Source organism: Grus americana, chromosome 8 (genome assembly GCF_028858705.1).
Source record: "Grus americana isolate bGruAme1 chromosome 8, bGruAme1.mat, whole genome shotgun sequence".
Taxonomy (NCBI): domain Eukaryota; kingdom Metazoa; phylum Chordata; class Aves; order Gruiformes; family Gruidae; genus Grus; species Grus americana.
The window spans coordinates 12,385,152-12,399,316 of record NC_072859.1 but is presented as its reverse complement, the minus strand read 5'-3'; the positions used below and the strand labels follow the sequence as shown (position 1 = coordinate 12,399,316).

General features: G+C 35.7%; 1 protein-coding gene across 5 annotated transcripts in view; it reads right to left on the bottom strand.

Annotated features, from left to right (window-relative positions):
- CAMSAP2 (calmodulin regulated spectrin associated protein family member 2) overlaps positions 1-14,165 on the bottom strand; it is an 89,190-nt gene that overhangs the window by 24,450 nt on the left and 50,575 nt on the right. For 3 of the 5 annotated variants that reach the window (XM_054833528.1, XM_054833530.1, XM_054833529.1), the window contains 2 exons: positions 9,261-9,402; positions 5,872-6,011 (listed from right to left, as the gene is read on the bottom strand). In XM_054833528.1, the coding sequence (XP_054689503.1) occupies positions 5,872-6,011; positions 9,261-9,402 (282 nt within the window). Of the gene's footprint in view, positions 1-5,871; positions 6,012-9,260; positions 9,403-13,533; positions 13,567-14,165 lie in introns of all 5 variants that reach the window. The other 2 variants (XM_054833526.1, XM_054833527.1) reach the window with 1 other exon arrangement.

The following is a 14,165-nucleotide window of genomic DNA, read 5'->3' as shown; positions in this document are numbered from 1 at the left end:
ATTTTGCAAGATCATCTTTTGGAAGAAAAAAATATTCCCATATTCTGAGTACAAAATCTAAAGTTATTACTTGCTTCTGTATCAAAGGGAGATACATAAGCTAGCTTGCTTTATAAAATTTTATACAAAAAAGAAATTATTTTATTTAATATCTCTCCTTGACACAATTTAAAAATCACAATTAATTTTTAAATCGAATTAGCTAACAGAAATAGTATGTCCAATCTTGCCACTTAAAATAAATTACATCCTTCTAATATTTATAGGTTTTAGATCTGCATATTTATGGAATAACAACTACAAGGTCATACATACAAGTGATACAAAGAATTTGTAATCAGGCTTGAATCCACTAAAATGGAATGAAAAAGCATCCACAGATGCTTTTAGGAATTTTCTCAAAAAGAACATAAAAATACACTGTAAAATTTATATCATGATGCACATTAAAATTTCTGTTCAATAGGCCAGGAAAGCAAGTTACCTCAAATGCAAATCCATAGATTATATGTTATAAAAGTGCCAACATAAATGCATCATGACTGACAAAATTTGGAGTGTTTCAAACTCTCCGGAGAAGGCCAAATTACAGTCCTGTGTATGATCCATGCACTATCAGTTTGTCATATCTCCTGCCACAGCAACTCAAGTTGAAAACTCCAGTATGTCTTATTTCAGACCAGAACAAAGAAGTGGGAAAACTGGCCGATTAACATCGGTGAAAGTAAACCACGCTGCTTCCCTTTAAATAATGAGTCAGGAACACTTGGTCCCTCTCAGGAGAGAAATCTTCTCTTAAAGAACTGTTCCCTGGTTGAATCTTCCTTTTCATTCCTGATCCTGAATCCTTTTAAACCAGCCAGATGGGAATCAAATCGCTGGGCAGACTCCCACCATAGGTACCTAATTGCCTCACCAGAGACAGCCAGCTGCTCTCCCAGGTCCTTAAGGAGTCCATACACACATGGACGAGGACTTGCACTCAAGTTCAGACTTGGGTTAGCACTCTGATTGGCAGTGGGTTTTTTCACTGAGATTGGAGGGAAAGCTGTACAACACTTGTGGACATTGTGTAGCCCCTAATTGCTATGATTTATCTATGTGATGTATTTGAACGCTATTTGTCACATCTCAGAAGAGAAGGTGCTAATTATAGCTTCTGCTTACATTGTTTGCAAAGTTACCATCAACATTACATCAGAAAGTGCAAGCATTCAAAATGTTCAAATACAATAAATATTTTTAGTAGAAAATAACCCTTTAGGAACTCTATACTGCTGTTCAGTTCAGTAGTGGGGGGGGGGGGGGAGAAAAAAGGACCAGCCTCTCCATCTGGGTGAGCCGCAGTGCAAATGTTTGCTCTGCCTGCTCTGGTTAGTGCAAAAATAAAGTACCTATTCCATGTGTTTAGCTGTGATTCTGCACAGTTTAGAGTCTGGCCCACATTTAGGTCACAGGAACGCCTTTCACAGACAAGAGACAACAATCACCTCTCGAATTTGCTTCATTTCACTTTCAGAAAGCTTTCATCCTGAATAAACATGCCTTCTGCACAAGTTTGGGCGAACAGACTCTACAGATATCAGAAAACAGCAGCCAAAGAGAGCAAGCATCCATGCTGCGGGGCAGCACACAGAAGTTTCCCAAGAACTGAGAGGCTGCAGACCCATGGTCCTGTTGACTCCCCAAGAACCCAGACGCTCAGAACAGCAGGACTCGCCCAGATCTGTACAAGGCCATCAGCACGTGCTAGTGTCTACAACAGGTTGTATAACCCTAACCATACCCATGAGGGCAGTAGCTGCTATATGCAGACAAAGAGTACACGATTCTATGTATATAAACACCTAAAGAGACAAGTGACCCCTTGAGAGACTTTCTGGATACCTTCCCAAAAGCCACCAGTGAGCCAGTATGACCCCCTACTTCTGTAAGGCCACTGACTTGGCCTCCAACACAGTAAAAATGACTGAGAGTGTGTGTGTGTGTGTGTGTGTGTGAACTGTGCGATAAAAATGAATGCATTGTGTGAATCATTAATAATGGATTCATTCTATTAATAATAGCAGTTGAATTAATAAAAGGTGTTCTAATATTGGTTGTGATCTGTGTCTCACCGTGCCTCAATCCTTATCAATGAAAGGAATGTACAACAATATGTTTAAATGAGTAGCAAAAGTTTAGGATCACTATGTAAAAAAAACCATAAACACACACACATTTTTGAAGGTTCAGATTAAGGAACACTTACAAAAGACAATAATTAACTGTGTGTCAATTGACTCAATGCCAAGTTCCTACGTGAGGTCTCAAATAATGGTAAACATCAAATGATTCAAGCTGTCTATTAGTACGCTCTTTGACAGTACATCTCGTAAGTGACTTATTCTTAGGTCTGAACCCTGCAGTCCTACTAGAACAAACTGGCAGAGAATGATCTAAAAATAAGGAATATAACCAAATACAACCAAAGATGTTTTTTTCCTCTTTTAGAAATACTTTCAACACATATCTCATGTGACAAATGGAACACGCGAGACGCATTTTTTTCTTTCTATTCAGGGACCATACATGTCCCTTACAACATCCTTTCAGAAATTATACATTCCATAAGACATTTATTCAAGCCACAAATGCTATATACTGATGTGGCAGTGCTAATCAACTGTTGCGCCAAAGCAATAAAGAAGTCTTTACTGTTCTGCAGGGCAGTTTGTGCTTCCTGTGATGGCACTTCATGCAAGTTCTTCTATTTCTACAAACTTTTTCTTTGGATAGGCAGAACATGTGTGTGTCAAAACACAATAAAAAAAAAATCTCTTCCAGTTCTATGTAATTTCCCAGATACCGGCACAGAACAAGATATTAAAAAAAAAAATAAATCTTGTCTCAGGATAAAACTGCTTACAGGAAAAGGGAAGAGGGAGGATCAGGGCAAAAACGCAATCTGCACAACTAAAGAGAGATCCAAGACACTCTATTCTTTCCTCGTGTTAAATATGCAGGGAGGATTCAGAAAATATTGTGATTATTTGTATGTACTGTCTCTCTACTTGTGTTTGCTTGTCTCAAAGGAAAACAACCAGGAACCAGTATGGTCCCTTGGTAGTGCCTCAAGCATCCATGGAATGTATTCAAATATTTTTTTTCTTTAACATCAGTAGCTCTGTGTTCGTAAACATCTCATGAAGAACTTCACAAATGTATTTTTCATAGAGGAGGAGAAATGGGCAAGTGAGGAGCAACAAAACTTATTTTCTGCTTCATTTGATTGTGACACATTAAAGCTGTCTAGAAATCCAGCCAAAGCTTATTTCTCCTCTGTGCTGAAACAGAACTAAGCCAACAGTTTCATCTGCTGCAAAACCTGAGAGCCCATATGAAATACTCCGGATGTTTGTTAAGAGAAGTTTTAAATTAAGCTGACTTTGTTTCTGTGCATTTTGATGAGAAAGCCAAAAGCGGGCACAATCACTTTGATCAAGTCCTGCACTAAATTTCTGTACCATGTACTATCTACAACCTACCTTGATTTAACATTAACAGGACAGTGCAGTGTGCCCAGTAAAGAATGTAAGGTATGCACTTGGTGCTTGATGACTTTAAAAGAAAGAGGCTCTGCTCCCTTCCTTCTCAAGGACTAGCATGAAGTCAGGATACCTAGTGTAATTTCTAGGACCACACAAGGCACAGCATAGTCATTACAAAAACTCAGCTGTCATTTTTTTATTGAGGCTTTGTCCAGTAATGTATCAGCAGTTTGGTTCTTTTTATTCTTTCTGTCACCACTATGAATGTAACAGACTTTTAACCAAAAGCGTAGTGCCACCTACTGTGCAGTCTGAGTCACCCTGAAAACAAATAGAAATCTTTGCTGATTAACACGGACACCTGAAACAAAGACACATGCTTCTATAAATCCTAAAACTTGATTCTATGTAAATCTTGTAGACTGACATAAAGGTGACTTCTACTAACTAGTTTAAATCAATGCATAATATTTAAAATATCCATTTACAAGTTTTTTTTCAAAGTCAAAATAAAATTCTTTGGAGAATATGTACATCTATTAAAACTTACTCTAATCAGATGCACTGGAAAATTAAGAAAGAGCTCCTTTAACTGTGAATTTATTTTGAAAGCAAATTAATTCTTAACACTGGAAAAACAGAGTTTATAGAACTAGCCAAAGCTTCTGTGCCAAGTTTTAGAAGAAAAACTTGGCAGCCTTTCTTTGTAGCATTTACATCTAAATAAGTATCCACACCACAGCAACTTGTAAAAACATGATCACAAAGGGCCTTCTCAGTTCTAGAGATATTCTAAATCTTTGAAAGAAATCTAAATCCCCTCTAAAAACAGTGTTCAGAAACAGCAAAATTGCTGAGTCTGTAGCATTTTAGAAGTGTAAAGTCTGGTGCATTGGGATATTGACAAAATATTTAATATAGTTACTTTTTTAAAATTGAAGCTTCATAGTGCATACTGCCTTGAGAAATAGTTCAAACGTGTACTATAAAAACCAGTATTATTAATTGTCACAAGTGAAACCAAAGAATAATGAATTCCATTTATTCCATGTATCTGTAAGCAGAGAGAAACAATCAAAATGCAGTGAAGGAGTTCTACTCAAGATCATTGAAGATGGTTGTAGGACCATATGTTGGGAAACTACAGGCAAGACAGACTGCAATGCAGCAGGCTTTTTACAAGTTGGTAGGTAGGTAGATTACTGTATCTGAAATTTAAAAACACCAAAAGCTGATTGAAAGCAGTGACTTACGCAACTTTGCATACACAAAATAAAACAGCAGCAGCTAAGTAGTCTAGACTGACAAGGCCTGGTCCTACTGCCGTTACTCACCCTGGCAACTCATTACTTATTTGAAAAGGATTGGGTTCAACCCTACAGGACACAACAAAGTTGCATTCAGGCTCTAGCCTCTGACTCAGCATGTGAGATTGCTGTAAAGATAAGAGCATTGAAATGACCCAGATATTTAGAAACCAATTACATGCCGTCTGCAATGGATATGCTGACACCATAAAAATAATATTTAATTCCCTAAAGGCAGGCCAACAAGAATCTTAAGCAAATGAACTTTTATATAGAAGAAAGTCTTAGAAAAACACAATGAAAAATTAAAGTTACAATTAGGCAAGAAATAGTTTGATTACTCCTTGTCTTTCCACACAGGCTTAAAAAATGCTAGAATAAGCAAAAGTATTTTTTTCCTTCTTTCTAAAAGAGCAGAATCTTAGAATGACTGAAAACACTTAATTGCTTATTCAAACAACTGTATTTGTTGGAATGGTGTTCCTGCTTACGTTCTGGGCATAAAACCAATTAGATTTTTCAACGAAATTAACTCAGAAGTTTACACTTTTATAAAAGCGAAAAAGCTTTAAGGTTAAACCATAAAATTATTGTGTACACAGAAATGAGTAAGAAGGGTGAGTAATAATTCCATAAACAACTCTTCGATATTTTGTCCTTTTGTAAAAGCCTTAATAAATTAAAACTAATGCAAATCACTATTACATTTTAACAGAAATATTATAGATTACATGCTTCAACTAACAATTAATTAATAAGAAAGAAGATAAGTATGAAATAGTTTCACACAAAATCAAAGTTTTTATAAATACTTTCGCAAGTGCGTTTTCTAAAATACTTTGAAATTACTAGAACCACATGACTGTCAAAAGAAGGTGGTTTTACATGCTGCTGTGTGTTGTATGCTATAGCATGAGATGCAACATGCTTTTTCATATAGCCATACAGGAGCAGATAGAAAATTACTAAATATATCATTAGCAAAACAGTTCTGTGGATGCTGCTTGCATTTCCCTTTATTTATTTACTTTTACCTTTATTGAAGAAGCTGCATAGAGCATATCCTCAAGACTGAAATGGCAACACTGGTTAAGGTATTCCTGACAAAATTCTTGAATCAATTGTAGGTTATACAAGCTGTCAGCCAAAGACATTGTCTCTTTCAAACAAATATCTAAAAAGGAAGAATAGAAGCAAAGATTAGATATAGTTACTGATGTGCAAAAAAGTGCTTTTTGCTTTGATGGATTCTGGAGCATTTTCTGGATAAATTCAGACTTGGTTTTTTTTTTCCCCTGAAGGCTTTTATTTTTCTATTTCAGAAACTTAAGAAATGACAACTCTACATTTTATTTTGCAGTTTTATATCTTTAGATGTTTTTCTAAACCTGAATTGTGTTATTTCACTATTGACAAGTTTGTTTATTTTCTGCTTTGCCTTTTGTGAAAATGGAGGTTATGCTCTAACTTCTATTTCCATATAATGAAAAACTATATTTGATCACTAATATACATGGTTTGGTTTTTTTTTTCAGTTAGATTTTCTATATAGCAATGGCAGTAGGAAATGTATGCTTTTTCACAAAGTTCTCCATACCTACTAGTTCCTTGTCTTCGCACAGGGATCTGGTAAGACATTTTAATGCTATTAACCCTAAATCTTCACCAAAAAACCCAGCATCAGTTTATTCTTATCTATTTGTTTTTGTGGATGTAGATGTTTGATATGAGATTTTACAAAGATCTGAAGCCTTTGATATATGAATTACTATTCTCTGTTTGAAAGTGCTATTTAAAGACAAGTGGTAGCAGTGAACAGACTAGCGTAGTTATACAGTATTCTCTAAATACTATTTACCCTCAGCTAACCTCCTGTTCTCTTTTTATGACTGCTTCTTGGAAAATTAAGTAGCAATAACAATTTCCTAGAAAAAAAGACAGCCCTTGTAAAAAGGACTGAATAACAGAAAATTAAATATACTTCCAGAGCATGCATCACATTTTACTCCTAAAGCAACAATGTATGATAGAGCTGCACAGAACAGTTTTAAATTGTTTAGTTTAAAAGATTTCTTCAGACATGGAATTTACTTTGATGCTAGCAGGACAAGGATTCCCATCCTGAGGAATGAAGATATATTCCGTCATCCCAACCTCACAGATGATTATCAATGGAAACAACCTGTTTGATTAAACTGCCCAAAATGGGATTAAATTTAGTAATGCAAAATGCAGTCATGGATTTGGATCTAATAAAATTCTAATGTGATTCATTGGTTGAAAGTGATACAGAGTAGGAAGGTATCGTGTATTAGCCAACGTAAAGATGTCTATGAGCTTTCAGCATCATGCTGCTATGGAAAAAAAGCAAACATAATGCTAAAATGTATCAGAAAAATTATTTCCAGTAGTGACAGAGAAGCACTGTACAAAGCAGTAATGAGATGCCAGTCTGGATTTCTGTGTACAATTACAACCATCCATATTCAAGAAAGATGAACCAAAACTGGACTAGTTGCAGAGGCAGACTAGTGAGGATAATAATGAGAATGGAAATCCACTTCAGAAGGGGAGACTGAAAACGCTTGGTTCAGTAGCCTGGGCAAAACAAGGGAAAGAAAATATATCGAAAAGGTAGACATCAGATTAGGAGAAGCTAATCAAGCCGAAGGGCACTGCTGGAGGAACAATAAAGGCACGTAGACAGGCTACAAGCGCATTTAGGTAGAAAACAAGAATACGACTTAAAACCATGTAAAAAATGGAGCACTGCAACAGTGGGTAAGAAGAGTACAGATTTTAGAGAGTTAGACATGTTTTAAGATAAAACATGATAAATTCATGAAAGGGATTATATAATTTTGTACAATAGCCAATTTCTTGACTCATTGACATAGGGAGTCCTTTCTGGTCCTGTATTCCTTGAAGTAAACCTAGATTTGAAAGTTAAATAAAGTCTTAATGAGAAGAAACAATCTATTCCAGACTACACAGAACTCTAGATTAATATTTTTCTTTTTTGTTAATGCATTTTAAAGCATTTTTGCATACGCATTTTTGTTACCTGCCTTTCTCAGTCCAATACAGAACCAAATCTCAGTGAAATTTAACATGCATCAAAAATGATGTTTAAATACAAAGAAGATGGGCAAAGTCTTTTAAAGTGTTTCTGGTCACTTCAGAATACCTTTGAATTTACTTCTGAGACAATGACATGCACGTTTACATATCTTTAGGGAAAGGGATGTCAGGACACCCAAGAACAATATTAAAACTAAAGTTCCAAAGATGACATGTGCCTTGTCTTGTTTAAAGTCAGATGCTGGAGAAATCTGCTGATAAGCATATATGCGGTCACACAAGGTGCACAACATTTTTCAGTCTGTCCATACTTTTAGCCATGCTAGAACAGTAAGAAGGAACCAGGTGTTACCCCCATTCAACACTACCCAAGTTTTAACTCTTCCCTAATCACATACAATAGCATATATTTGGCTGCAACATCTATGTAAATTGAAAGTTGTATTTTTCAAAATTCACAAGCCGAAGAAGAATGGTGAATACATGCATCTTAGTGTCTTTCATCTTCAATGCCTACTGTGCTAGAAGCTTCCTATAAAGTGGTTGTGCAGATGAATTCCAGGTTTCAGTCCTTAGCAAGCTTTATACCCTTGTTCATATTCCTGGATTTCTCAGGATGCTTCTGTGTAAGTGTTCCCACGACATCAAAGGTATCACGGACAGAACACAGGCAGAAAATGATGGGTGTTAGCTGCCAAGACACTTTACAACTACATGAGGCTCTTAGTTGCCAAGAGGAAGACATGACTTTAACCAGGCCACTGAGCAAAAGAACAAGATGTAGCTGCTCATTATAACCGACAATTGCTATTACAGAACAGGAGGACACCAATGCATTCTACACTACATGTTTTTGTTTACTCTACAAATGATATTGGTAACTATCAGGTGAACTAAAAGCCCAGAACACAGAGCAACTATTTGCCATGCAGTGCAGCTATGCAGAGCTTGACTAACTCTAACCTCTTCCATGGTTTATATCTGTAACTGCTCAGATTCACAAGAAAGCACTTATGCAGCTTCAAGAGTAAGACCTTTCCAGGTGGTTTCAAATTTCATAGCACAAAGGCAAATGCGTTGCCACAGTCAGATCTGTAACAATATATCTTAATACGCTTATATTAGCATGATAACATGAAAATAAGCACAACGTGGAAGGACACCTTGGTTCCTTTTATTTAAATGTAAAAATAAATAGGCACTAAGTTAATATTAAACCCACAACACCCAAAATATGCCTCTGGTATATCATATTTAAGCACCTTCCTTCACACTTATCAAATACAGACATTTCAACTTTTACAGACATATGTTTACAAGCTGACAGACACGTTAGACATACCCTCCAGTTTAACGATATCTGGACAGTAGAAGTGGATCAGGGCTGCTAGAGCACAACCATCTGTACCATCTTTCAACAGGTTCTCCACCAATGGAATGCAGGGCAGCTGCTTAAGCAACGTTTGCTCCTTCCTGTAACGAGCCTACAACATAGAACAAAGAAATTTAGAGAGACAAAGGCTCTGAACCATATGAAGAAAGAGATGCATATTGCAGGTTTTACACTGTTAGTCAAATAGCAGTATTCAATAAACAGCTGAATATTCGCAGTTTTAAAGTTCTTAAAACTATTCATGTTATGCCCCATTTTGAATGGTATAAACAATATTTAAGAGGAAAGGAACCTACAATGCTAATATTGAGCTTTTCCTTCAAAACTATCAAATTTTGATTATCTCTGTATAACATCATATACCTTAATTACATTCAACACACTGTTATACTATCAGAAATGATCTGTGTGTAAACACAATGAGACAAATCCTTATCTGGTGTAACTTCAGTTTACTGGCAAGTCAAATGACTGTGAGGTTAACACACCTAAGAATCTTGCCTAAAATCTCATTCATATAACTGACTCAATGATCAATTCAGAAACGAGGAAATCTGCATTTGATCCACTCCCTTTTTATTACTAGAATGTGTTATTTTAAGCAGTTGTAAACATAGAGAAGCATTAATGATCAAGTGTGATGACCATGCAGTGGCCCAGTTATAAAAGGAAACATTTTGAAAAACATCTTGGTATATAAAGAGATCATTAGTTCACAATACCAAGATAGCATTTGTCTGCAGTGAATATATTTTTCATGGGTTTCTTTTTTTCCTGGAGGGAGAGGGGGCTTACTTAAAAAAGTGGTATTCATCATTCTTAGTTTCTTTTCAGTTCTTCCTGGGAAAACAAATGGAGGTGGAAGAAAGTGATACAGATTTTAATGTGTTAATATTATTCACTAAGACTTATTTTTAAAACAGTACCGAAGGGTTACTTTTCTACTCATACCACAAAACTACTTATGATGCCAAGAGTGTTTCTGAGTTAATTTTATGCTATTTTCATTCATCTGGAAGTCTCCCTGTAGGAACTCCAAGAAGCCTTTGTGGATGTTATACTCCTCAGCAAAGCTGAAGCTGATAGTTCCTATCTCCTACTGTCCACCTTTTGGCTGTGCTGGAGCAATTGCTGATGGGGCTGAGTGGTAAGACCAGTGATCTGGCTACATCTCTCTCCTCCTTTGCTTCTGCAGTGAATGAGTGGGCAGGGCTGGAGGTTTTATGGGTGGGGTGGGAATTGTTTAAGCTAGCTTTGCTGGCAAAAAAGGCTGAGGAACCACAGACTAACCCTGAAGGCTATACTTACTGTCACTGGATTGCTGTCAAGGATCACATGGGATTATCTTTAGTGAACGTCAGTGTCCTCTAACTGGCCCAAAAAGTACAAGTCTAATCTGGCAACAGTAGACACATCAATTCTAGAAAAATAAAGGGCTTGTATTTGGCCCAGAGAACTTATACTTTAACCAATTAATATTAAAAAAAACCCAACCAAAACCTGAGAGTTAGTCTTTATTTCATACTTGAAATGTACTGGTATTTGTGTGTCAAGTATGCTGTATAAAAATGAAAATGCCATATGGGAAATATTCACTGATAGTAAACAAAATCATGTTAGTGTTTCATGCATTATTAATATTCTTTTCCCTATGTTAGCAATACTTCCTATTATTTCTAATTAAATAGGTCAATTATGTTTGCAGTGAAAGTTTGTTCTTTTTCACTCTGTGGCAATCCAATGACCCACTATGATGAAAATCCTGTAAGTTTCAAATACCATGTTAATTTGTCCATGTACTTCCCCCTCAAAATGACTGAAATTCAGTCTCTGAAATATTACAATTAATTATGAAATAATGATAAAAGATACAGGATACAGATGGACTCTAACATCACGGCCCTTGTATAATTTATATATTCCTTTAAACAGCATCTTTTTAATGGAGTGTTCAAAAATATTTGAAATGGTTAATACAGCGGTCTCGCACAGTAAATCCTGTGAAAAAGTCTACTGTCACTTTAATGATGCCTTCACTGGCCTTATGAACAGTGCCTGCAGATGCTGGAAACTGTGTCATATCATTAAAGTGGACCTAAAAAGAGGACTTAATTCATTGTAGAGAGTATGCCAGGCACATTACTTCAGGAAAAATAAACTTATACCCTAATGAACCTAGCATGTCAGGTTATATAAGAGGCATTGTGTTTTAATTTGGTTGAAAAGATAAAAGAAATGATACTGAAAAATAAGACACTGGTAATTGCACTGCATTTTTACTAAACTTCAATTTGAAGCAACTCTTCTCATCAGTTGCTATGTTTGCTAATAAATATGGATGCAATAATGCAAAAGATGAACCTCGAGTTATTATAAAGCTCTAGTGCTAATTTAAACATAAATGCTAATACAGGCATCTTGTTTCTGAGATCCTAAACCAGCTTGATTTAATGTCTTGGAGCTTATTCCACGTAAACGAGTCTAGGTATAGCTGAGATGCTTGCATATAAACAAGGTCAGCTAAAGATGAACCAACAGCATGCCAGCTACTCTATCTTAAGTGCTCATGTGTACTCTGAGTTAATCATTAATAATGAACACTCTTATGCATTTACCATATAGTAGATAACATGTTATAAATTTACTTCTCAGAGTAAGTTTTCATCTGCCTGTATGCTCAGGAATGTCTACCTCACTATGAAACACTTGCACTACGTAAAGGGAAGATATCAGGAGACTAGTTGAACTGTTAGAGCAGTGTGAGCCACTGCCTTCCTACTATATCATCAGTAGCATGTGGGTTTCAACTGTATCTCTACCAAACTAACACACTCAAAGCAACATAAATACCACTAGTTCAAGTTGTTTATGGACAACTGGCAGGAAAATTGGAGACAGCTTTTCAATAGATTGAATATCTTATATTTAAATACCATTTTTATGCAATGGAAGAGAATCATTAGCAAACTAACACCTTAGGCAAAAATAGAACAAAAACATATTCTGAAACTGCTTTGAAGTAGCCACCTTATTTTGTAGAAATGAGACCAAAAAAACCCCCCAAGCACTGCTTAAATTTCTGATCACAGACAGTCCATTTTTTGCATTATTCCCTCCATTTAATTATGCTATCTATTCCAAAACACAATTAAAGGACTATACTCTGAAAAGCAGTGCATTTGTGTGTCACAACTGTAATAGATAGCATTATAGAGAAATTGCCCATATAGCATAAACTGTTATGAATTTGAATACTGATTAGTCTGCTGAAGACAGTACTTTTAAATTGCTTTTCCAGACACCAAGTAACTTCTGTTGTTGCATATATGCACCCGCCTTGTATTTTTAATTCTCTTTGCAATGTATAAACAATCTCTTACTAGCTATGACAACAAATATCTCAGGGACTGCTAGATCAGTTATTTGGTAATCCTTAGATCAAAGATAGATCAGAATTAGTTCTTTGGAATTCAGACTAGAAGTATGCAATTCTGCATGTACCTAAACAGCTGACTATTTTGTTTCCAGCCAAACCTGTTGTAGAATAAACAATCTGAATACATTTCAGGGGTGAATTACTATATGATAAAGGAAAGTAATGATAATCCCAAAGTGACACAGAGAGAAAACAAACTTTATTATGGCAGTCCTGAACAGTTACTTTTTATTGCTTTTAGTGAAATTAGTTTCAATAAAAGTAGACTGCTTTGGGTTACTTTGTGTGGGGAGAGATTAACTGCAGTCTTAAATCAGCTGAAAAATTAGGGAATTCTCAACAAATGGTGTCATGATTGCACATTGTTAAATCAGAATATTTCTGATGCCATCTTGCATCAACAATCAAAAACTATTTCTGCAAGTCTCTTAAAAAGAGAGTCAGTATCAAATAGCATATGTTTACTGGAATCTTATGAAAAAAGTAGTCTGCAAAACCCCTGATCATTTGACATTAGTTAATTACAGGTAGCACTGCCTTATTCAAACCCATAGAGGACTTGACTGCTTGAAAAGTAATTCCTTATCCAGCTTCATACCTTACATTTATTTTGCACAGATTATCTTGCAAAACAAGGTGCACTATTATGCACATCTTTGCAGAGCAATCTCTTGTAAAATTATCGTGTAGAGATACATGAAATGAATGATTAGACCAGCATGACATGGACAAAGCCATTCCCAAAATAAGCTAGTTGATCAAAGTGAAGCAGCTGGGCAAACTTACAGGAACCAGTTTCCAAAACCATTTGGTGGGAGACTTCAGAGGAAGCAGTAGGAAAAAAGAATAAAAGCAAAAAGCAAAGAAAAAAAAAAAAGGAACAATTTATCAGATTTCACAAATTACTTTAACAAAGCAATTTTCTTTAACATTCTCAGTTTTGTGTAACAGTGAATTGTAATTTAATGGTAAGCATTAGTGCACTGTAACCTCTGTGTATGGAACTAATTAGCAGAAATAACAGTGGAGAAATATGTCTGCAGTTTTTGTAGATCAACATTATAATTTTCCCACATGAACAGGTAAGATTGTCAGATCAATGCAGTTTTATTTAATGCTTTCACACATCTAATTGTGCCCTACATATGCAATCTGACTGAAGAATTCATTTGAGACTTGAAGTCATGATACCACAAGTATCAAAATGAACTCCAGCAGCACATATGGGGAAGCAGGGAAGCTAAAGCAATGAAAAAAGGTATAAACACACTGTAGTACAGTACAACCAATTGCAGTGAAGTTTGCATTAGTTACTTCAAGCCAAACAGTTATGTTTATAACATTTAACAATATTTTTAAACAATCATATGACAGTTTTCAGAACAAGAGGTGCAGGCAGTTATATTTTTGCAATGACA